The 27,704-nt window shown below is 41.1% G+C and overlaps 1 protein-coding gene across 1 annotated transcript in view; it reads left to right on the top strand.

The window, feature by feature from the left end:
- The first annotated feature begins 1,017 nt into the window (after positions 1-1,017).
- The window catches only part of LOC115121665 (excitatory amino acid transporter 2-like), a 142,037-nt gene continuing 115,350 nt past the window's right edge, over positions 1,018-27,704 (top strand). Inside the window, exon 1 of the mRNA XM_065010261.1 lies at positions 1,018-1,175. Within this exon, the coding sequence (XP_064866333.1) occupies positions 1,055-1,175 (121 nt within the window). The 5' untranslated portion in view covers positions 1,018-1,054. The remainder of the gene's footprint in view (positions 1,176-27,704) is intronic.

The following is a 27,704-nucleotide window of genomic DNA, read 5'->3' as shown; positions in this document are numbered from 1 at the left end:
CTTGGTTGACATAGTGCTTGGTTGACATAGTGCTTGGTTGACATAGTGCTTGGTTGACATAGTGCTTGGTCTGTTCAGTAACACTACTGACATCATGGCTATTTCACTTTAATTGCATAGTAATGACTTTGAGTGTTTTTTTAAATAACACAATAGGAACTGTTCCTTATTCCATTTCTGTAATAAAATGCTAGTATGCAATTACATAACTGTTGCTGTATCATTCATTTCAGCGTTATTATAGATATTATTGTACATCTGATGCTCAAATGCAAACCTCACTTTTATTCATGATTGGAGTATGGGGTAACTGATCCTGATCTGTGGTTAAGGGCAACTTCTATCTTCTACATACCTACTAGCGAAGGTAGAATCAATGTTCCCCTGCCCTTTATCGCCCCCAAGTGGAAGGGTGGAGGTACACCTGGATGCATCAGAAGTCAAGCGTTAGCCATTGATTGACATGACTAATGAGTATGAGGTAACTCTGCATCTTAATAATCTATCCTTCCTCCAAAAGTGTGCACTTGTTCACGTCCCTCCATGGATTTATAAGGAAATTACTGGTATATGGAAACTCCCTCTTGTCGAGAGTAGTGATCAAGTGCACACTTCAGGTGGAAGGAGAGAATATTGGGTCGAAACCTCACTCCCACTCTCTTTCAACTGTCTCTTACTGCTAGCTCATTTCTCTCTCTAAATCTCTCTCTCACTTTGTCTCCCTCCCTCCACAGCCTGCTCTCACTCTCTATGGTAATGATTATAGTGACAATAAACATTTCTTTGTGTATTATCAGCCCAAAGTTATTTCCAAATGAGCACTTAAAAGAACCAAAACAAGGGAAAGCTAGTGGCTGTAATACAGCTGATCAGGAGCTAGTAGTCTGTCACTAGACGTTGACCTTGAGGAACAACTCAACTTAGGAATTCTGCGAGGGAGTAGAAAAGAAGCATAAAGAGAACTAGAAATAGAGAGAGTGAGGGAGAGAGAGTAAGGAGCAAGCGAGGGGACTCAGAGATCCAAGCTGTTTTATTAATCTGCGAATTTTCTCAGATGACGCAAGGACTGGGATTTTGCCTATTCTTTGTCTCTCTCTACCGCTCCATCCTTTCATCTCTTCATTGTGTCTCTCCCGATGCCTTGCTCTGGTTGGATGGGAGACGACACACAGCAGGTAGGACTGACTTTACCTCCCTACTCTTCGTTCCTTCTATCCCTTAACCTATCCTCCCTCTGATCTTTCTCCTCTTCTGAGTGATGTTCTGGACATTTCTTTCATGTTCGTCTCAAATCCTCCCCCACCCATGTGGGATTTACCAGAAATGTAGTTGTACTACCATTGTCAGTGCTATTTTTCATTCACTGAATTGCTATGAATTTGGAGTCCAGGTGCTCATGTCACTTTCCCTCTGTTTCTCTCAGTCAGAATGTGCTGCACATTGACTGTCTTTATATCCTGGTACTGCTACCAGTTTGTCTGTGGTGATGTGTGTATATAGGTGCAGGTGTGTGTGTATAGGTGTAGGTGTGTGTGTGTACATCGTTCATCTTCATTCTATTTTATGGAATGTTCTGTACCATCATTTTTCTTTCACTGGAGTGTATTCAGTGGTAGTGGTTTGATATTAACAGTGCTATGGAACCTCAGAATTAGCTGACTATATGACTATTTACATTCCAATGAAGTGCTTTCCCAGCTGTTGCGTTTCAAACAGTTGTGTTTAGAGTCAGAGTGAGAACAAGAGAAAACCAAGACAGAGTTTGCGTTTGGAGAATTTCTTTTGGGAGAATATTCAAAGGATATTTTTGGCAGAAGGAGAGGATGGATAAACTGTTCTGGAGGATTGGGAAGAACTAGAACTAGGTTCTGCTGGAGGAATTGCATTCCAATGACAGATCGAACGGAAAGAGGAAAGAGAGAGTATGAGGGAGGATTTATAAATAGCAGAGCTTTAGAAGGGTGAAGAGAGCAGATGTGATAGACAGTCTGTGCTTAAAGAGTTCAAACAACAGATTAATACAGTCAGATTACAGTCCGAGAGAGAGGAATGGAGGGGCTGCCACACACATACACACACACACACACACACACACACACACACACACACACACACACACACACACACACACACACACACACACACACACACACACACACACACACACACACACACACACACACACACACACACACACACACACACACAGTCAATGAAAAATACACAAGCTCCCTATTGTTTTCTCTCTGTCATGGTCTATTGACTCCAGAGTTTGTCACTGAGGTTAAAGTGGAGTTTTTCTACTGATCGACGACCAAATCTGATTAACGTTGAGCCTGAGACAGAGAGTTGATACACTACATACAAATCCACTACATCCATTTTCTCTATATGGTCTGAATATGCCCTTAGCACGTGTGTGTGTGAGCATATGCTGTATGAGTAAACTCCTTGAACCTAGAATTACAATTTCTGAGGTGAGATTATGTGTGATGCCCGCCTGCATGCCTGTGTGCGCATGTGTGTGTGCTGCACACAGTATTCAGTGTATGTGTGTATTTGTATTTTTTTTTATTGCTTGGTATTACTGCACTGTTGGAGCTAGAAACACAAGCAAACTTTATTTGTCACATGCGCCAAAAACAACAAGTGTAGACCTTACCGTGAAATGCTTACTTACAAGCCCTTAACCAACAGAGCAGTTCAAGAAGAGTTAAGAAAATATTTCCCAAATAAATGAAAGTAAAAAATACTAAAAAAGTAACACAATAACAATAACAAGGCTATATACGGGGGTACCGGTACGGGGGTACCGGTACCGAGTCAGTCGGTGGCCATTTGATTAATTGTTCAGCAGTCTTATGGCTTGGGGGTAGAAGCTGTTAAGGAGCCTTTTGGTCCTAGACTTGGAGCTCCAGTATCGCTTGCCGTGCGGTAGCAGAGAAAACAGTCTATGACTTGGGTGACTGGAGTCTCTGACAATTTTATGGTCTTTCCTCTGACACCGCCAATTATGTAAGTCCTGGATTGCAGGAAGCTTGGTCCCAGTGATGTACTGGGCCGTACGCACTACCCTCTGTAGCGCCTTACAATCAGATGCCGAGCAGTTGCCATACCAGGCAGTGATGCAACCAGTCAGGATGCTCTCGATGGTGCAGCTGTAGAACTTTTTGAGGATCTGGGGACCCATGCTAAATATTTTCATTCTCCTGAGGGGGTAAAGGTTTTGTTGTGCCCTTTTTCACAACTGTCTTGGTGTGATTGGACCATGATAGATCGTTGGTGATGTGGACACTAAGGAACTTGAAACTCTCGACCTGCTCCACTACAGCCCCGTTGATGTTAATGGGGGCCTGTTCGGCCTGCCTTTTCCTGTAGTCCACGATCAGCTCCTTTGTTTTGCTCACATTGTTTTGCTCACATTGATGGAGAGGTTGTTGTCCTGGCACCACACTGCCAGTTCTCTGACCTCCTCCCTATAGACTGTCTCATCATTGTCGGTGATCAGGCCTACCACTGTTGTGTCGTCAGCAAACTTAATGATGGTGTTGGAGTCGTTTTTGGCCACGCAGTCGTGGGTGAACAGGGAGTACAGGAGGGGACTAAGTACACACCCCTGAGGGGCCCCAGTTTTGAAGATCAGCGTGGCAGATGTGTTGTTGTCTATCTTTACCGCCTGGGAGCTGCCCGTCAAGAAGTCCAGGATCCAGTTGCAGAGGGAGGTGTTTAGTCTCAGGGTCCTTAGCTTAGTGATGAGCTTCATGGGCTCTATGGTGTTGAACGATGAGTTGTAGTCAATGAGCAGCATTCTCACATAGGTGTTCCTTTTGTCCAGGTGGGAAAGGACAGTGTGGAGTGCGATTGAGATTGCGTCATCTTTGTATCTGTTGGGGCGATCTGTGAATTGGAGTGGGTCTAGGGTATCTGGGAGGATGCTGTTGATGTGAGCCATGACCAGCCTTTCAAAGCACTTCATGGCTTTCGACGTGAGTGCTATGGGCGGTAATCATTTAGACAGGTTACCTTCACTTCCTTGGGCACAGAGACTATGGTGGTCTGCTTGAATATAGGTATTACAGACTCAGTCAGGGAGAGGTTGAAGATGTCAGTGAAGACACTTGCCACTTGCCAGTGAAGACACGTACACGTCCTGGTAATCCATCTGGCCCCGCGGCTTTGTGAATGTTGACCTGTTAAAGGTCTTGCTCACATTGGCTACCGAGAGCGTTATCACACAGTCGAGCATAAAAGGCATTTAGCTCGTCTGGTAGGCTCACGTCACTGGGCAGTTCACGTCTGGGTTTCCCTTTCTAGTTCGTAATAGTATTCAAGCCCTGCCACATCCGACGAACATCAGAGCCAGTGTAGTAGGATTCAATCTTAATCCTGTATTGATCCTTGCGATAACATCTGCAAATCTGTGTATGTGACCAATAAACTTTGATTTTATGTTTCTATATGGACTTGTTAACCTATACATATCAGTGCAGTGTTGTAGTAGTGTCCAGTTGAAAGTTTCATGACCCCCTCCCTTGTTCTCTCTGGAAGACGGGACGGGGATATGGGATCATATCTCTTTCCCTGCAAAAATCACACCAAACAGTCAACAAATGGAAATAATCCCCTCCTCACAGACACACACACACACACACACACACACACACACACACACACACACACACACACACACACACACACACACACACACACACACACACACACACACACACACACACACACACACACACACACACACACACACACACACACACAACATGCTCATGTGATAAAGACAAATGCATACACAATCTCATACACACATACACAGAGCTCAATGTAAATGCATATAAACTCCCGTGTCCTGTTAGTTAATAGGGCTGTAGACAAGGGGTGGGGGTTTAGCGGTGGGCTCGCCATCACACAGCTGTTCAGTCTCTTAAACCCACATCACTGATTGGTCAGGGGCAGGGAGGGTCACTGATTGGATGAGAGCATTCGTGGGTCTCTGCATGGTGGAGTTCAATTAATACCCCAGTCATTGGTTAATACTTTTGAGGCGGCAGGTGGCCTAGTAGTTTGAGCGTTGGGCCAGTAACTGAAAGGTTGCTGGATTGAATCCCTGAGCTAACAAGGTAAAAATCTGTCATTCTGCACCTGAACAAGGCAGTTAACCCACTGTTCCCTGGTAGGCTGTCATTGTAAACAAGAATTTGTTCTTAACTGACTTGCCAAGTTAAATAATGTTTATATAATATATATATATATATATATATATATATATATATATATATATATATATATACTGTCATTAAAGACCATCCTTCATTCACCACTGACACAGTGCCTTTGGAAAGTATTCACACCCCTTGTCTTTGTCCATGTTTTGTTGTGTTACAGACTTAATTTAAACATGATTAAACTGAGATTTTGTGTCCCTGGCCTACACACAATGTCAAAGTAGAATTATGGTTTTATTATTATTATTTTAATTAAAAATTAAAAGCTGAAATGTCTTGAGTCAATAAGTATTCAACCCCTTTGTTATGGCAAGCCTAAATAAGTTCAGCAGTACAAACTAGCTTAACCAGTAACATAATAAGTTGCATGGATTCACTCTGTGTGTAATAATAGTGTTTAACATGATTTTGAATGACTACCTCATCTCTGTACCGCATACATACAATTATCTGTACAGTCCCTCAGTCAAGCAGTGGATTTCAAACTCAGATTCAACCACAAAGACCAGGGTTTTCCAATGCCTCACAAAGAAGGGCACCTATTGCTAGATGGGTAAAAAAAACAGACATTGAATATACCTTTGAGCATGGTGAAGTCATTCCTTAGTATCAATACACCCAGTCACTACAAAGATACAGGTGTCCTTCCTAACTCAGCTGCCAGAGAGAAAGGAAACCGCTCAGGGATTTCACTTTGAGGCCAATGGTGACTTTAAAACAATTACAGAGTTTAATGGCTGTAATAGCAGAAAACTGAGGATGGATCAACAACATTGTAGTTACTCCACAATACTAACCTAACTGACAGAGTGAAAAGAAGGATGTCTTTAGAGAATAAAAATATTTAGAAACTGCATCATGTTATGGGTATGCTTGTGATCGACAAGGACTAGGGAGTTTTTTATTATAAAAATAAATGGAATGGAGCTAAGCACAGGCAAAATCCTACAGGAAAACCTGGTTCAGTCTGCTTCCACCAGACACTGGGAGATGAATTCACCTTTCAGCAGGACAAATCTACACTGGAGTTGCTTACCAAGAAGACAGTGAATGTGAGTGGCCCGAGTTACAGTTTTGACTTAAATCTACTTGAAAATCTATGTCAAGACCTAAAAATGGTTGATAAGCAATGATCAAAAACCAATTTGACAGAGCTTAAAGAATTTTGAAATAATAATGGGCAAATGTGGCACAATCTAGAGACTTACCAAAAAATACTTTAATCGCTGCCAAGGTTGCATCTAGAAATTACTGACCCAGGCGTGTGAATACTTATGTAAATTAGATATTTCTGTATTTAATTTTAAATATTTGTTTAAAAATTTCAGAACATTCTTTTCACTTTGTCACTATGGGGTATTGTGTGTAGATTTCTGAAGACACTGTAGATACTGATCGTCATAGTCACAGTCACAGTGATAGATACTGATCATCATAGTGACAGTCACAGTGATAGATACTGATCGTCATAGTGACAGTGATAGATACTGATCATCATAGTGACAGTCACAGTGATAGATACTGATCATCATAGTGACAGTCACAGTGATAGATACTCATCATCACAGTGACAGTCACAGTGATAGATACTCATCATCATAGTGACAGTGACAGTGATAGATACTCATCATCATAGTGACAGTCACAGTGATAGATACTCATCATCATAGTGACAGTCACAGTGATAGATACTGATCATCATAGTGACAGTCACAGTGATAGATACTGATCATCATAGTGACAGTCACAGTAATAGATACTCATCATCATAGTGACAGTCACAATGATAGATACTGATCATCATAGTCACAGTCACAGTGATAGATACTCATCATCATAGTGACAGTCACAGTGATAGATACTCATCATCATAGTGACAGTGACAGTGATAGATACTGATCATCATAGTGACAGTCACAGTGATAGATACTCATCATCATAGTGACAGTGACAGTGATAGATACTCATCATCATAGTGACAGTCACAGTGATAGATACTGATCATCATAGTGACAGTCACAGTGATAGATACTCATCATCATAGTGACAGTCACAGTGATAGATACTGATCATCATAGTGACAGTGACAATGATAGATACTGATCATCATAGTGATAGTGATAGATACTGATCATCATAGTGACAGTGATAGATACTGATCATCATAGAGACAGTGACAGTGATAGATACTGATCATCATAGTGACAGTGATAGTGATAGATACTGATCATCATAGTGACAGTGATAGTGATAGATGCTGATCATCATAGTGAGAGTGATAGATGCTGATCATCATAGAGACAGTGACAGTGATAGATGCTGATCATCATAGTGACAGTGATAGATGCTGATCATCATAGAGACAGTGATAGATGCTGATCATCATAGAGACAGTGACAGTGATAGATGCTGATCATCATAGTGACAGTGATAGATGCTGATCATCATAGAGACAGTGACAGTGATAGATGCTGATCATCATAGTGACAGTGACAGTGATAGATGCTGATCATCATAGTGACAGTGATACATGCTGATCATCATAGTGACAGTGACAGTGATAGATACTGATCATCATAGTGACAGTCACAGTGATAGATACTCATCATCATAGTGACAGTCACAGTGATAGATACTGATCATCATAGTGACAGTCACAGTAATAGATACTCATCATCATAGTGACAGTGACAGTGATAGATGCTGATCATCATAGAGACAGTGACAGATGCTGATCATCATAGAGACAGTGACAGTGATAGATGCTGATCATCATAGTGACAGTGACAGTGATAGATACTGATCATCATAGTGACAGTGACAGTGATAGATGCTGATAGTCATAGTGACAGTGACAGTGATAGATGTTGATCGTCATAGTGACAGTGATAGATGCTGATCGTCATAGTGACAGTGATAGATGCTGATCGTCATAGTGACAGTGACAGTGATAGATGCTGATAGTCATAGTGACAGTGACAGTGATAGATGTTGATCGTCATAGTGACAGTGATAGATACTGATCATCATAGTGACAGTGACAGTGATAGATGCTGATAGTCATAGTGACAGTGACAGTGATAGATGCTGATCGTCATAGTGACAGTGATAGATACTGATCATCATAGTGACAGTGACAGTGATAGATGCTGATAGTCATAGTGACAGTGATATATACTGATCATCATAGTGACAGTGACAGTGATAGATGCTGATCGTCATAGTGACAGTGATAGATTCTGATCGTCATAGGGACAGTGATAGATGCTGATCGTCATAGTGACAGTGACAGATGCTGATCATCATATTGACAGTGGCAGTGATAGATGCTGATCGTCATAGTGACAGTGATAGATGCTGATCGTCATAGTGACCGTGACAGTGATAGATACTCATCATCATAGTGACAGTCACAGTGATAGATACTGATCATCATAGTGACAGTGACAGTGATAGATACTGATCATCATAGTGACAGTGATAGATACTGATCATCATAGTGACAGTGATAGATACTGATCATCATAGTGACAGTGATAGTGATAGATACTGATCATCATAGTGACAGTGATAGTGATAGATGCTGATCATCATAGTGAGAGTGATAGATGCTGATCATCATAGAGACAGTGACAGTGATAGATGCTGATCATCATAGTGACAGTGATAGATGCTGATCATCATAGAGACAGTGATAGATGCTGATCATCATAGAGACAGTGACAGTGATAGATGCTGATCATCATAGTGACAGTGATAGATGCTGATCATCATAGAGACAGTGACAGTGATAGATGCTGATCATCATAGTGACAGTGACAGTGATAGATGCTGATCATCATAGTGACAGTGATACATGCTGATCATCATAGTGACAGTGACAGTGATAGATACTGATCATCATAGTGACAGTGATAGATACTGATCATCATAGTGACAGTCACAGTGATAGATACTGATCATCATAGTGACAGTCACAGTAATAGATACTCATCATCATAGTGACAGTGACAGTGATAGATGCTGATCATCATAGAGACAGTGACAGATGCTGATCATCATAGAGACAGTGACAGTGATAGATGCTGATCATCATAGTGACAGTGACAGTGATAGATGCTGATCGTCATAGTGACAGTGATAGATGCTGATCGTCATAGTGACAGTGACAGTGATAGATGCTGATAGTCATAGTGACAGTGACAGTGATAGATGTTGATCGTCATAGTGACAGTGATAGATACTGATCATCATAGTGACAGTGACAGTGATAGATGCTGATAGTCATAGTGACAGTGACAGTGATAGATGTTGATCGTCATAGTGACAGTGACAGATGCTGATCATCATATTGACAGTGGCAGTGATAGATGCTGATCGTCATAGTGACAGTGATAGATGATCAGTGACAGTGAGATGCTGATCATCATAGTGACAGTGATGAGATGCTGATCATCATAGACAGTGACAGTGATAGATGCTGATCATCATAGTGACAGTGACAGTGATAGATGCTGATCGTCATAGTGACAGTGATAGATGCTGATCGTCATAGTGACAGTGACAGTGATAGATGCTGATAGTCATAGTGACAGTGACAGTGATAGATGCTGATCGTCATAGTGACAGTGATAGATACTGATCATCATAGTGACAGTGACAGTGATAGATGCTGATAGTCATAGTGACAGTGACAGTGATAGATGCTGATCGTCATAGTGACAGTGATAGATACTGATCATCATAGTGACAGTGACAGTGATAGATGCTGATAGTCATAGTGACAGTGATAGATACTGATCATCATAGTGACAGTGACAGTGATAGATGCTGATCGTCATAGTGACAGTGACAGTGATAGATGCTGATCATCATAGTGACAGTGACAGATAGATGCTGATCATCATAGTGACAGTGATAGATGCTGATCATCATAGTGACAGTGACAGTGATAGATGCTGATCGTCATAGTGACAGTGATAGATGCTGATCGTCATAGTGACAGTGACAGTGACAGTAGATAGATGCTGATCATCATAGGGACAGTGATAGATGCTGATCATCATAGTGACAGTGACAGTGATAGATGCTGATCATCATAGTGACAGTGATAGATGCTGATCATCATAGTGACAGTGATAGATGCTGATCGTCATAGTGACCGTGACAGTGATAGATTCTGATCGTCATTGGGACAGTGATAGATGCTGATCATCATAGTGACAGTGACAGTGATAGATGCTGATCGTCATAGGGACAGTGATAGATGCTGATCGTCATAGTGACAGTGACAGATGCTGATCATCATATTGATGGCAGTGATAGATGCTGATCGTCATAGTGACAGTGATAGATGCTGATCGTCATAGTGACCGTGACAGTGATAGATTCTGATCATCATAGTGACAGTGACAGTGATAGATGCTGATCGTCATAGTGACAGTGACAGTGATAGATGCTGATCATCATAGTGACAGTGACAGTGATAGATGCTGATCATCATAGTGACAGTGACAGTGATAGATGCTGATCATCATAGTGACAGTGACAGTGATAGATGCTGATCATCATAGTGACAGTGATAGATGCTGATCATCATAGTGACAGTGAGATGCTGATCATCATAGTGACAGTGACAGTGATAGATGCTGATCATCATAGTGACAGTGATAGATGCTGATCATCATAGAGACAGTGACAGATGATAGATGCTGATCATCATAGTGACAGTGACAGTGATAGATGCTGATCATCATAGTGACAGTGATAGATGCATCATAGTGACAGTGATCATCATAGTGACAGTGACAGTGATAGATACTGATCATCATAGAGACAGTGACAGTGATAGATGCTGATCATCATAGTGACAGTGACAGTGATAGATGCTGATCATCATAGTGACAGTGACAGTGATAGATACTGATCATCATAGTGACAGTGATAGATACTGATCATCATAGAGACAGTCACAGTGATAGATACTGATCATCATAGTGACAGTCACAGTGATAGATACTCATCATCATAGTGACAGTGACAGTGATAGATGCTGATCATCATAGAGACAGTGACAGTGATAGATGCTGATCATCATAGAGACAGTGACAGTGATAGATGCTGATCATCATAGTGACAGTGATAGATGCTGATCATCATAGTGACAGTGACAGTGATAGATGCTGATCGTGTGACAGTGATAGATGCTGATCATCATAGTGACAGTGACAGTGATAGATGCTGATAGTCATAGTGACAGTGACAGTGATAGATGCTGATCGTCATAGTGACAGTGATAGATACTGATCATCATAGTGACAGTGACAGTGATAGATGCTGATAGTCATAGTGACAGTGACAGTGATAGATGCTGATCGTCATAGTGACAGTGATAGATACTGATCATCATAGTGACAGTGACAGTGATAGATGCTGATAGTCATAGTGACAGTGATAGATACTGATCATCATAGTGACAGTGACAGTGATAGATGCTGATCGTCATAGTGACAGTGACAGTGATAGATGCTGATCGTGACAGTGAGATGCTGATCATCATAGTGACAGTGACAGTGATAGATGCTGATCGTCATAGTGACAGTGATAGATGCTGATCATCATAGTGACAGTGACAGTGATAGATGCTGATCATCATAGTGACAGTGACAGTGATAGATGCTGATCATCATAGTGACAGTGACAGTGATAGATGCTGATCGTCATAGTGACAGTGATAGATGCTGATCGTCATAGTGACAGTGACAGTGATAGATTCTGATCGTCATAGGGACAGTGATAGATGCTGATCGTCATAGTGACAGTGACAGTGATAGATGCTGATCATCATATTGACAGTGGCAGTGATAGATGCTGATCGTCATAGTGACAGTGATAGATGCTGATCGTCATAGTGACCGTGACAGTGATAGATTCTGATCGTCATAGGGACAGTGATAGATGCTGATCGTCATAGTGACAGTGACAGTGATAGATTCTGATCGTCATAGGGACAGTGATAGATGCTGATCGTCATAGTGACAGTGACAGATGCTGATCATCATATTGACAGTGGCAGTGATAGATGCTGATCGTCATAGTGACAGTGATAGATGCTGATCGTCATAGTGACAGTGACAGTGATAGATTCTGATCATCATAGTGACAGTGACAGTGATAGATGCTGATCGTCATAGTGACAGTGACAGTGATAGATGCTGATCATCATAGTGACCGTGACAGTGATAGATTCTGATCATCATAGTGACAGTGATAGTGATAGATGCTGATCGTCATAGTGACAGTGATAGATAGATACTGATCATCATAGTGACAGTGACAGTGATAGATGCTGATCGTCATAGTGACAGTGATAGATGCTGATCATCATAGAGACAGTGATAGATGCTGATCATCATAGTGACAGTGACAGTGATAGATGCTGATCGTCATAGTGACAGTGATAGATGCTGATCGTCATAGTGACAGTGACAGTGATAGATGCTGATAGTCATAGTGACAGTGACAGTGATAGATGCTGATCGTCATAGTGACAGTGATAGATACTGATCATCATAGTGACAGTGACAGTGATAGATGCTGATAGTCATAGTGACAGTGACAGTGATAGATGCTGATCGTCATAGTGACAGTGATAGATACTGATCATCATAGTGACAGTGACAGTGATAGATGCTGATAGTCATAGTGACAGTGATAGATACTGATCATCATAGTGACAGTGACAGTGATAGATGCTGATCGTCATAGTGACAGTGACAGTGATAGATGCTGATCGTCATAGTGACAGTGATAGATGCTGATCATCATAGTGACAGTGATAGATGCTGATCATCATAGTGACAGTGACAGTGATAGATGCTGATCGTCATAGTGACAGTGATAGATGCTGATCGTCATAGTGACAGTGACAGTGATAGATTCTGATCGTCATAGGGACAGTGATAGATGCTGATCGTCATAGTGACAGTGACAGTGATAGATGCTGATCATCATATTGACAGTGGCAGTGATAGATGCTGATCGTCATAGTGACAGTGATAGATGCTGATCGTCATAGTGACCGTGACAGTGATAGATTCTGATCGTCATAGGGACAGTGATAGATGCTGATCGTCATAGTGACAGTGACAGTGATAGATTCTGATCATCAGTGATAGATGCTGATCAGTGACAGTGACAGATGCTGATCATCATATTGACAGTGGCAGTGATAGATGCTGATCATCATAGTGACAGTGATAGATGCTGATCGTCATAGTGACAGTGACAGTGATAGATTCTGATCATCATAGTGACAGTGACAGTGATAGATGCTGATAGTGACAGTGACAGTGATAGATGCTGATCGTCATAGTGACCGTGACAGTGATAGATTCTGATCATCATAGTGACAGTGATAGTGATAGATGCTGATCGTCATAGTGACAGTGATAGATACTGATCATCATAGTGACAGTGACAGTGATAGATGCTGATCGTCATAGTGACAGTGATAGATGCTGATCATCATAGAGACAGTGATAGATGCTGATCATCATAGAGACAGTGACAGTGATAGATGCTGATCATCATAGTGACAGTGATAGATGCTGATCATCATAGAGACAGTGACAGTGATAGATGCTGATCATCATAGTGACAGTGACAGATGCTGATCATCATAGTGACAGTGAGATGCTGATCATCATAGAGACAGTGATAGATACTGATCATCATAGAGACAGTGACAGTGATAGATGCTGATCATCATAGTGACAGTGACAGTGATAGATGCTGATCATTATAGTGACAGTGATAGATGATCATCATAGTGACAGTGATAGATACTGATCATCATAGAGACAGTGACAGTGATAGATACTGATCATCATAGTGACAGTGATAGTGATAGATACTGATCATCATAGTGACAGTGATAGTGATAGATGCTGATCATCATAGTGAGAGTGATAGATGCTGATCATCATAGAGACAGTGACAGTGATAGATGCTGATCATCATAGTGACAGTGATAGATGCTGATCATCATAGAGACAGTGATAGATGCTGATCATCATAGAGACAGTGACAGTGATAGATGCTGATCATCATAGTGACAGTGATAGATGCTGATCATCATAGAGACAGTGACAGTGATAGATGCTGATCATCATAGTGACAGTGACAGTGATAGATGCTGATCATCATAGTGACAGTGATACATGCTGATCATCATAGTGACAGTGACAGTGATAGATACTGATCATCATAGTGACAGTCACAGTGATAGATACTCATCATCATAGTGACAGTCACAGTGATAGATACTGATCATCATAGTGACAGTCACAGTGATAGATACTCATCATCATAGTGACAGTGACAGTGATAGATGCTGATCATCATAGAGACAGTGACAGATGCTGATCATCATAGAGACAGTGACAGTGATAGATGCTGATCATCATAGTGACAGTGATAGATGCTGATCATCATAGTGACAGTGACAGATAGATGCTGATCATCATAGTGACAGTGATAGATGCTGATCATCATAGTGACAGTGACAGTGATAGATGCTGATAGTCATAGTGACAGTGACAGTGATAGATGCTGATCGTCATAGTGACAGTGATAGATACTGATCATCATAGTGACAGTGACAGTGATAGATGCTGATAGTCATAGTGACAGTGACAGTGATAGATGCTGATCGTCATAGTGACAGTGATAGATGCTGATCGTCATAGTGACAGTGACAGTGATAGATGCTGATAGTCATAGTGACAGTGACAGTGATAGATGCTGATCATCATAGTGACAGTGATAGATAGATCATCATAGTGACAGTGACAGTGATAGATGCTGATCATCATAGTGACAGTGACAGTGATAGATGCTGATCATCATAGTGACAGTGACAGTGATAGATTCTGATCGTCATAGTGACAGTGATAGATGCTGATCATAGTGACAGTGACAGTGATGCTGAGTCATAGTGACAGTGATAGATGCTGATCATCATAGTGACAGTGACAGTGATAGATGCTGATAGTCATAGTGACAGTGACAGTGATAGATGCTGATCGTCATAGTGACAGTGACAGTGATCATCATATTGACAGTGGCAGTGATAGATGCTGATCATCATAGTGACAGTGATAGATGCTGATCGTCATAGTGACAGTGACAGATAGATTCTGATCATCATAGTGACAGTGACAGTGATAGATGCTGATCAGTCATAGTGACAGTGACAGTGATAGATGCTGATCATCATAGTGACAGTGATAGATACTGATCTGATGACAGTCACAGTGATAGATGCTGATAGTCATCAGTGACAGTGATAGATACTGATCATCATAGTGACAGTGACAGTGATAGATGCTGATCGTCATAGTGACAGTGACAGTGATAGATGCTGATCGTCATAGTGACAGTGATAGATTCTGATCGTCATAGGGACAGTGATAGATGCTGATCGTCATAGTGACAGTGACAGATGCTGATCATCATATTGACAGTGGCAGTGATAGATGCTGATCGTCATAGTGACAGTGATAGATGCTGATCGTCATAGTGACCGTGACAGTGATAGATTCTGATCATCATAGTGACAGTGACAGTGATAGATGCTGATCATCATAGAGACAGTGACAGTGATAGATGCTGATCATCATAGAGACAGTGACAGTGATAGATGCTGATCATCATAGTCACAGTGATAGATACTGATCATCATAGTGACAGTCACAGTAATAGATACTCATCATCATAGTGACAGTGACAGTGATAGATGCTGATCATCATAGACAGTGACAGTGATAGATGCTGATCATCATAGTGACAGTGACAGTGATAGATGCTGATCATCATAGTGACAGTGATAGATGCTGATCATCATAGTGACAGTGACAGTGATAGATGCTGATAGTCATAGTGACAGTGACAGTGATAGATGCTGATCGATGACAGTGACAGTGATAGATACTGATCATCATAGTGACAGTGACAGTGATAGATGCTGATAGTCATAGTGACAGTGACAGTGACAGTGACAGTGAGATGCTGATCATCATAGTGACAGTGACAGTGATAGATGCTGATCATCATAGTGACAGTGATAGATGCTGATCGTCATAGTGACAGTGACAGTGATAGATGATCATCATAGTGACAGTGACATTGATAGATGCTGATCATCATAGTGACAGTGACAGTGATAGATGCTGATCGTCATAGTGACAGTGATAGATACTGATCATCATAGTGACAGTGACAGTGATAGATGCTGATCGTCATAGTGACAGTGACAGTGATAGATGCTGATCGTCATAGTGACAGTGATAGATTCTGATCGTCATAGGGACAGTGATAGATGCTGATCGTCATAGTGACAGTGACAGATGCTGATCATCATATTGACAGTGGCAGATGCTGATCACATAGTGACAGTGATAGATGCTGATCATCATAGTGACAGTGATGATAGATGCTGATCATCATAGTGACAGTGACAGTGATAGATGCTGATCATCATGAGATGCTGACAGTGACAGTGATAGATGCTGATCATCATAGTGACAGTGACAGTGATAGATGCTGATCATCATAGTGACAGTGACAGTGATAGATGCTGATCATCATAGTGACAGTGACAGTGATAGATGCTGATCATCATAGTGACAGTGACAGTGATAGATGCTGATCATCATAGTGACAGTGACAGTGATAGATACTGATCATCATAGTGACAGTCACAGTGATAGATACTCATCATCATAGTGACAGTCACAGTGATAGATACTGATCATCATAGTGACAGTCACAGTAATAGATACTCATCATCATAGTGACAGTGACAGTGATAGATGCTGATCATCATAGAGACAGTGACAGTGATAGATGCTGATCATCATAGAGACAGTGACAGTGATAGATGCTGATCATCATAGTGACAGTGATAGATGCTGATCATCATAGTGACAGTGACAGTGATAGATGCTGATCGTCATAGTGACAGTGATAGATGCTGATCGTCATAGTGACAGTGACAGTGATAGATGCTGATAGTCATAGTGACAGTGACAGTGATAGATGCTGATCGTCATAGTGACAGTGATAGATACTGATCATCATAGTGACAGTGACAGTGATAGATGCTGATAGTCATAGTGACAGTGACAGTGATAGATGCTGATCGTCATAGTGACAGTGATAGATACTGATCATCATAGTGACAGTGACAGTGATAGATTCTGATAGTCATAGTGACAGTGATAGATACTGATCATCATAGTGACAGTGACAGTGATAGATGCTGATCGTCATAGTGACAGTGACAGTGATAGATGCTGATCGTCATAGTGACAGTGATAGATACTGATCATCATAGTGACAGTGACAGTGATAGATGCTGATAGTCATAGTGACAGTGATAGATACTGATCATCATAGTGACAGTGACAGTGATAGATGCTGATCATCATAGTGACAGTGACAGTGATAGATGCTGATCGTCATAGTGACAGTGACAGTGATAGATGCTGATCATATAGTGACAGTGATAGATGCTGATCATCATAGTGACAGTGACAGTGATAGATTCTGATCATCATAGGGACAGTGATAGATGCTGATCATCATAGTGACAGTGACAGTGATAGATGCTGATCATCATATTGACAGTGGCAGTGATAGATGCTGATGTCATAGTGACAGTGATAGATGCTGATCATCATAGTGACAGTGACAGTGATAGATGCTGATCATCATAGTGACAGTGATAGATGCTGATCATCATAGTGACAGTGACAGTGATAGATTCTGATCATCATAGGGACAGTGATAGATGCTGATCATAGTGACAGTGACAGATGCTGATCATCATATTGACAGTGGCAGTGATAGATGCTGATCATCATAGTGACAGTGATAGATGCTGATCATCATAGTGACAGTGACAGATAGATTCTGATCATCATAGTGACAGTGACAGTGATAGATGCTGATCATCATAGTGACAGTGACAGTGATAGATGCTGATCATCATAGTGACAGTGACAGTAGATACTGATCATCATAGTGACAGTGACAGTGATAGATGCTGATCATCATAGTGACAGTGATAGTGATAGATGTGACAGTCATGATAGATGACAGTGACAGTGATAGATGCTGATCATCATAGTGACAGTGATAGATGCTGATCATCATAGTGACAGTGACAGTGATAGATGCTGATCATCATAGTGACAGTGATAGATGCTGATCATCATAGTGACAGTGACAGTGATAGATGCTGATAGTCATAGTGACAGTGACAGTGATAGATGCTGATCGTCATAGTGACAGTGATAGATACTGATCATCATAGTGACAGTGACAGTGATAGATGCTGATAGTCATAGTGACAGTGACAGTGATAGATGCTGATCGTCATAGTGACAGTGATAGATACTGATCATCATAGTGACAGTGACAGTGATAGATGCTGATAGTCATAGTGACAGTGATAGATACTGATCATCATAGTGACAGTGACAGTGATAGATGCTGATCATCATAGTGACAGTGACAGTGATAGATGCTGATCGTCATAGTGACAGTGATAGATGCTGATCATCATAGTGACAGTGATAGATGATCATCATAGTGACAGTGACAGTGATAGATGCTGATCGTCATAGTGACAGTGATAGATGCTGATCGTCATAGTGACAGTGACAGTGATAGATTCTGATCGTCATAGGGACAGTGATAGATGCTGATCGTCATAGTGACAGTGACAGTGATAGATGCTGATCATCATATTGACAGTGGCAGTGATAGATGCTGATCGTCATAGTGACAGTGATAGATGCTGATCGTCATAGTGACCGTGACAGTGATAGATTCTGATCGTCATAGGGACAGTGATAGATGCTGATCGTCATAGTGACAGTGACAGTGATAGATTCTGATCGTCATAGGGACAGTGATAGATGCTGATCGTCATAGTGACAGTGACAGATGCTGATCATCATATTGACAGTGGCAGTGATAGATGCTGATCGTCATAGTGACAGTGATAGATGCTGATCGTCATAGTGACCGTGACAGTGATAGATTCTGATCATCATAGTGACAGTGACAGTGATAGATGCTGATCGTCATAGTGACAGTGACAGTGATAGATGCTGATCGTCATAGTGACCGTGACAGTGATAGATTCTGATCATCATAGTGACAGTGATAGTGATAGATGCTGATCGTCATAGTGACAGTGATAGATACTGATCATCATAGTGACAGTGACAGTGATAGATGCTGATCGTCATAGTGACAGTGATAGATGCTGATCATCATAGAGACAGTGATAGATGCTGATCATCATAGAGACAGTGACAGTGATAGATGCTGATCATCATAGTGACAGTGATAGATGCTGATCATCATAGAGACAGTGACAGTGATAGATGCTGATCATCATAGTGACAGTGACAGTGATAGATGCTGATCATCATAGTGACAGTGATAGATGCTGATCATCATAGAGACAGTGATAGATACTGATCATCATAGAGACAGTGACAGTGATAGATGCTGATCATCATAGTGACAGTGACAGTGATAGATGCTGATCATTATAGTGACAGTGATAGATACTGATCATCATAGTGACAGTGATAGATACTGATCATCATAGAGACAGTGACAGTGATAGATACTGATCATCATAGTGACAGTGATAGTGATAGATACTGATCATCATAGTGACAGTGATAGTGATAGATGCTGATCATCATAGTGAGAGTGATAGATGCTGATCATCATAGAGACAGTGACAGTGATAGATGCTGATCATCATAGTGACAGTGATAGATGCTGATCATCATAGAGACAGTGATAGATGCTGATCATCATAGAGACAGTGACAGTGATAGATGCTGATCATCATAGTGACAGTGATAGATGCTGATCATCATAGAGACAGTGACAGTGATAGATGCTGATCATCATAGTGACAGTGACAGTGATAGATGCTGATCATCATAGTGACAGTGATACATGCTGATCATCATAGTGACAGTGACAGTGATAGATACTGATCATCATAGTGACAGTCACAGTGATAGATACTCATCATCATAGTGACAGTCACAGTGATAGATACTGATCATCATAGTGACAGTCACAGTAATAGATACTCATCATCATAGTGACAGTGACAGTGATAGATGCTGATCATCATAGAGACAGTGACAGATGCTGATCATCATAGAGACAGTGACAGTGATAGATGCTGATCATCATAGTGACAGTGATAGATGCTGATCATCATAGTGACAGTGACAGTGATAGATGCTGATCGTCATAGTGACAGTGATAGATGCTGATCGTCATAGTGACAGTGACAGTGATAGATGCTGATCATCATAGTGACAGTGACAGTGATAGATGCTGATCGTCATAGTGACAGTGATAGATGACATCATAGTGACAGTGACAGTGATAGATGCTGATCATCATAGTGACAGTGACAGTGATAGATGCTGATCATCATAGTGACAGTGATAGATGACAGTGACAGTGATAGATGCTGATCAGTCATAGTGACAGTGACAGTGATAGATGCTGATCATCATAGTGACAGTGATAGATACTGATCATCATAGTGACAGTGACAGTGATAGATGCTGATCATCATAGTGACAGTGACAGTGATAGATGCTGATCATCATAGTGACAGTGACAGTGATAGATTCTGATAGTCATAGTGACAGTGATAGATGCTGATCATCATAGTGACAGTGACAGTGATAGATGCTGATCGTCATAGTGACAGTGATAGATTCTGATCGTCATAGGGACAGTGATAGATGCTGATCGTCATAGTGACAGTGACAGTGATAGATTCTGATCGTCATAGGGACAGTGATAGATGCTGATCGTCATAGTGACAGTGACAGATGCTGATCATCATATTGACAGTGGCAGTGATAGATGCTGATCGTCATAGTGACAGTGATAGATGCTGATCGTCATAGTGACCGTGACAGTGATAGATTCTGATCATCATAGTGACAGTGACAGTGATAGATGCTGATCGTCATAGTGACAGTGACAGTGATAGATGCTGATCGTCATAGTGACAGTGACAGTGATAGATTCTGATCATCATAGTGACAGTCACAGTGATAGATACTCATCATCATAGTGACAGTCACAGTGATAGATACTGATCATCATAGTGACAGTCACAGTAATAGATACTCATCATCATAGTGACAGTGACAGTGATAGATGCTGATCATCATAGAGACAGTGACAGTGATAGATGCTGATCATCATAGAGACAGTGACAGTGATAGATGCTGATCATCATAGTGACAGTGATAGATGCTGATCATCATGAGTGACAGTGATAGTGAGTGATAGATGCTGATCATCATAGTGACAGTGACAGTGATAGATGCTGATCATAGTGACAGTGACAGTATAGATGCTGATCAGTGACAGTGATAGATGCTGATCATCATAGTGACAGTGACAGTGATAGATGCTGATAGTCATAGTGACAGTGACAGTGATAGATGCTGATCATAGTGACAGTGACAGTGATAGATGCTGATCATCATAGTGACAGTGACAGTGATAGATGCTGATCAGTGATAGTGACAGTGATAGATACTGATCATCATAGTGACAGTGACAGTGATAGATGCATCATCATAGTGACAGTGACAGTGATAGATGCTGATCATCATAGTGACAGTGACAGTGATAGATGCTGATCATCATAGTGACAGTGACAGTGATAGATGCTGATCATCATAGTGACAGTGACAGTGATAGATACTCATCATCATAGTGACAGTGACAGTGATAGATGCTGATCATCATAGAGACAGTGACAGTGATAGATGCTGATCATCATAGAGACAGTGACAGTGATAGATGCTGATCATCATAGTGACAGTGATAGATGCTGATCATCATAGTGACAGTGACAGTGATAGATGCTGATCGTCATAGTGACAGTGATGCATAGATGCTGATCATCATAGTGACAGTGACAGTGATAGATGCTGATCGTCATAGTGACAGTGACAGTGATAGATGCTGATCGTCATAGTGACAGTGATAGATGCTGATCATCATAGTGACAGTGATAGATACTGATCATCATAGTGACAGTGATAGATACTGATCATCATAGTGACAGTGATAGTGATAGATACTGATCATCATAGTGACAGTGATAGTGATAGATGCTGATCATCATAGTGAGAGTGATAGATGCTGATCATCATAGAGACAGTGACAGTGATAGATGCTGATCATCATAGTGACAGTGATAGATGCTGATCATCATAGAGACAGTGATAGATGCTGATCATCATAGAGACAGTGACAGTGATAGATGCTGATCATCATAGTGACAGTGATAGATGCTGATCATCATAGAGACAGTGACAGTGATAGATGCTGATCATCATAGTGACAGTGACAGTGATAGATGCTGATCATCATAGTGACAGTGATACATGCTGATCATCATAGTGACAGTGACAGTGATAGATACTGATCATCATAGTGACAGTCACAGTGATAGATACTCATCATCATAGTGACAGTCACAGTGATAGATACTGATCATCATAGTGACAGTCACAGTAATAGATACTCATCATCATAGTGACAGTGACAGTGATAGATGCTGATCATCATAGAGACAGTGACAGATGCTGATCATCATAGAGACAGTGACAGTGATAGATGCTGATCATCATAGTGACAGTGATAGATGCTGATCATCATAGTGACAGTGACAGTGATAGATGCTGATCGTCATAGTGACAGTGATAGATGCTGATCGTCATAGTGACAGTGACAGTGATAGATGCTGATAGTCATAGTGACAGTGACAGTGATAGATGCTGATCGTCATAGTGACAGTGATAGATACTGATCATCATAGTGACAGTGACAGTGATAGATGCTGATAGTCATAGTGACAGTGACAGTGATAGATGCTGATCGTCATAGTGACAGTGATAGATGCTGATCATCATAGTGACAGTGACAGTGATAGATGCTGATAGTCATAGTGACAGTGACAGTGATAGATGCTGATCGTCATAGTGACAGTGATAGATACTGATCATCATAGTGACAGTGACAGTGATAGATGCTGATAGTCATAGTGACAGTGACAGTGATAGATGCTGATCATCATAGTGACAGTGACAGTGATAGATTCTGATAGTCATAGTGACAGTGATAGATACTGATCATCATAGTGACAGTGACAGTGATAGATGCTGATCGTCATAGTGACAGTGATAGATTCTGATCGTCATAGGGACAGTGATAGATGCTGATCGTCATAGTGACAGTGACAGTGATAGATTCTGATCGTCATAGGGACAGTGATAGATGCTGATCGTCATAGTGACAGTGACAGATGCTGATCATCATATTGACAGTGGCAGTGATAGATGCTGATCGTCATAGTGACAGTGATAGATGCTGATCGTCATAGTGACCGTGACAGTGATAGATTCTGATCATCATAGTGACAGTGACAGTGATAGATGCTGATCGTCATAGTGACAGTGACAGTGATAGATGCTGATCGTCATAGTGACCGTGACAGTGATAGATTCTGATCATCATAGTGACAGTCACAGTGATAGATACTCATCATCATAGTGACAGTCACAGTGATAGATACTGATCATCATAGTGACAGTCACAGTAATAGATACTCATCATCATAGTGACAGTGACAGTGATAGATGCTGATCATCATAGAGACAGTGACAGTGATAGATGCTGATCATCATAGAGACAGTGACAGTGATAGATGCTGATCATCATAGTGACAGTGATAGATGCTGATCATCATAGTGACAGTGACAGTGATAGATGCTGATCGTCATAGTGACAGTGATAGATGCTGATCGTCATAGTGACAGTGACAGTGATAGATGCTGATAGTCATAGTGACAGTGACAGTGATAGATGCTGATCGTCATAGTGACAGTGATAGATACTGATCATCATAGTGACAGTGACAGTGATAGATGCTGATCATCATAGTGACAGTGACAGTGATAGATGCTGATCATCATAGTGACAGTGACAGTGATAGATACTGATCATCATAGTGACAGTGACAGTGATAGATGCTGATAGTCATAGTGACAGTGATAGATACTGATCATCATAGTGACAGTGACAGTGATAGATGCTGATCATCATAGTGACAGTGACAGTGATAGATGCTGATCATCATAGTGACAGTGACAGTGATAGATGCTGATCATCATAGTGACAGTGACAGTGATAGATGCTGATCATCATAGTGACAGTGACAGTGATAGATGCTGATCATCATAGTGACAGTGATATAGATGCTGATCATCATAGTGACAGTGACAGTGATAGATGCTGATCATCATAGAGACAGTGACAGTGATAGATGCTGATCATCATAGTGACAGTGATAGATGCTGATCATCATAGTGACAGTGACAGTGATAGATGCTGATCATCATAGTGACAGTGATAGATGCTGATCATCATAGTGACAGTGACAGTGATAGATGCTGATCATCATAGTGACAGTGACAGTGATAGATGCTGATCATCATAGTGACAGTGATAGATGATCATCATAGTGACAGTGACAGTGATAGATGCTGATCATCATAGTGACAGTGACAGTGATAGATGCTGATCATCATAGTGACAGTGATAGATACTGATCATCATAGTGACAGTGACAGTGATAGATGCTGATCATCATAGTGACAGTGACAGTGATAGATGACTGATCTGATCATAGTGACAGTGACAGTGATAGATGCTGATCATCATCATATAGATGACATCATAGTGACAGTGATAGATGCTGATCATCATAGTGACAGTGACAGTGATAGATGCTGATCATCATAGTGACAGTGATAGATGCAGTGACAGTGATATGCTGATCATCATAGTGACAGTGATAGATGCTGATCATCATAGTGACAGTGACATCATCATAGTGACAGTGATAGATGCTGATCATCATAGTGACAGTGACAGTGATAGATGCTGATCATCATAGTGACAGTGATACATCATCATAGTGACAGTGATAGATGCTGATCATCATAGTGACAGTGACAGTGATAGATGCTGATCATCATAGTGACAGTGATAGATGCTGATCATCATAGTGACAGTGACAGTGATAGATGCTGATCATCATAGTGACAGTGATAGATGCTGATCATCATAGACAGTGACAGATAGATGCTGATCATCATAGTGACAGTGACAGTGATAGATGCTGATCATAGTGACAGTGATAGATGCTGATCATCATAGTGACAGTGACAGTGATAGATGCTGATCATCATAGTGACAGTGACAGTGATAGATGCTGATCATCATAGTGACAGTGATAGATACTGATCATCATAGTGACAGTGACAGTGATAGATGCTGATCATCATAGTGACAGTGATAGATGCATCATCATAGTGACAGTGACAGTGATAGATGCTGATCATCATAGTGACAGTGACAGTGATAGATGCTGATCATCATAGTGACAGTGACAGTGATAGATGCTGATCATCATAGTGACAGTGATGATAGATGCTGATCATCATAGTGACAGTGACAGTGATAGATGCTGATCATCATAGTGACAGTGACAGTGATAGATGCTGATCATCATAGTGACAGTGACAGTGATACTGATCATCATAGTGACAGTGACAGTGATAGATGCTGATCATCATAGTGACAGTGATAGATGCTGATCATCATAGAGACAGTGACAGTGATAGATGCTGATCATCATAGTGACAGTGACAGTGATAGATGCTGATCATCATAGTGACAGTGATACATGCTGATCATCATAGTGACAGTGACAGTGATAGATACTGATCATCATAGTGACAGTCACAGTGATAGATACTCTCATCATAGTGACAGTCACAGTGATAGATACTGATCATCATAGTGACAGTCACAGTATAGATACTCATCATCATAGTGACAGTGACAGTGATAGATGCTGATCATCATAGAGACAGTGACAGATGCTGATCATCATAGAGACAGTGACAGTGATAGATGCTGATCATCATAGTGACAGTGATAGATGCTGATCATCATAGTGACAGTGACAGTGATAGATGCTGATCATCAGTGATGATAGATGCTGATCATCATAGTGACAGTGACAGTGATAGATGCTGATCAGTCATAGTGACAGTGACAGTGATAGATGCTGATCGTCATAGTGACAGTGATAGATACTGATCATCATAGTGACAGTGACAGTGATAGATGCTGATCATCATAGTGACAGTGACAGTGATAGATGCTGATCATCATAGTGACAGTGATAGATGCTGATCATCATAGTGACAGTGACAGTGATAGATGCTGATAGTGACAGTGACAGTGATAGATGCTGATCATCATAGTGACAGTGATAGATACTGATCATCATAGTGACAGTGACAGTGATAGATGCTGATAGTCATAGTGACAGTGACAGTGATAGATGCTGATCATCATAGTGACAGTGACAGTGATAGATTCTGATAGTCATAGTGACAGTGATAGATGCTGATCAGTGACAGTGACAGTGATAGATGCTGATCGTCATAGTGACAGTGATAGATTCTGATCGTCATAGGGACAGTGATAGATGCTGATCGTCATAGTGACAGTGACAGTGATAGATTCTGATCGTCATAGGGACAGTGATAGATGCTGATCGTCATAGTGACAGTGACAGATGCTGATCATCATATTGACAGTGGCAGTGATAGATGCTGATCGTCATAGTGACAGTGATAGATGCTGATCGTCATAGTGACCGTGACAGTGATAGATTCTGATCATCATAGTGACAGTGACAGTGATAGATGCTGATCATCATAGTGACAGTGACAGTGATAGATGCTGATCATCATAGTGACCGTGACAGTGATAGATTCTGATCATCATAGTGACAGTCACAGTGATAGATACTCATCATCATAGTGACAGTCACAGTGATAGATACTGATCATCATAGTGACAGTCACAGTAATAGATACTCATCATCATAGTGACAGTGACAGTGATAGATGCTGATCATCATAGAGACAGTGACAGTGATAGATGCTGATCATCATAGAGACAGTGACAGTGATAGATGCTGATCATCATAGTGACAGTGATAGATGCTGATCATCATAGTGACAGTGACAGTGATAGATGCTGATCATCATAGAGACAGTGACAGTGATAGATGCTGATCATCATAGTGACAGTGACAGTGATAGATGCTGATAGTCATAGTGACAGTGACAGTGATAGATGCTGATCGTCATAGTGACAGTGATAGATACTGATCATCATAGTGACAGTGACAGTGATAGATGCTGATAGTCATAGTGACAGTGACAGTGATAGATGCTG

Source organism: Oncorhynchus nerka, linkage group LG26 (genome assembly GCF_034236695.1).
Source record: "Oncorhynchus nerka isolate Pitt River linkage group LG26, Oner_Uvic_2.0, whole genome shotgun sequence".
NCBI classification, from domain to species: Eukaryota; Metazoa; Chordata; class Actinopteri; order Salmoniformes; family Salmonidae; genus Oncorhynchus; species Oncorhynchus nerka.
Note: the sequence above shows the minus strand (reverse complement) of the source record. Positions and strands in the feature narration are given on the sequence as shown.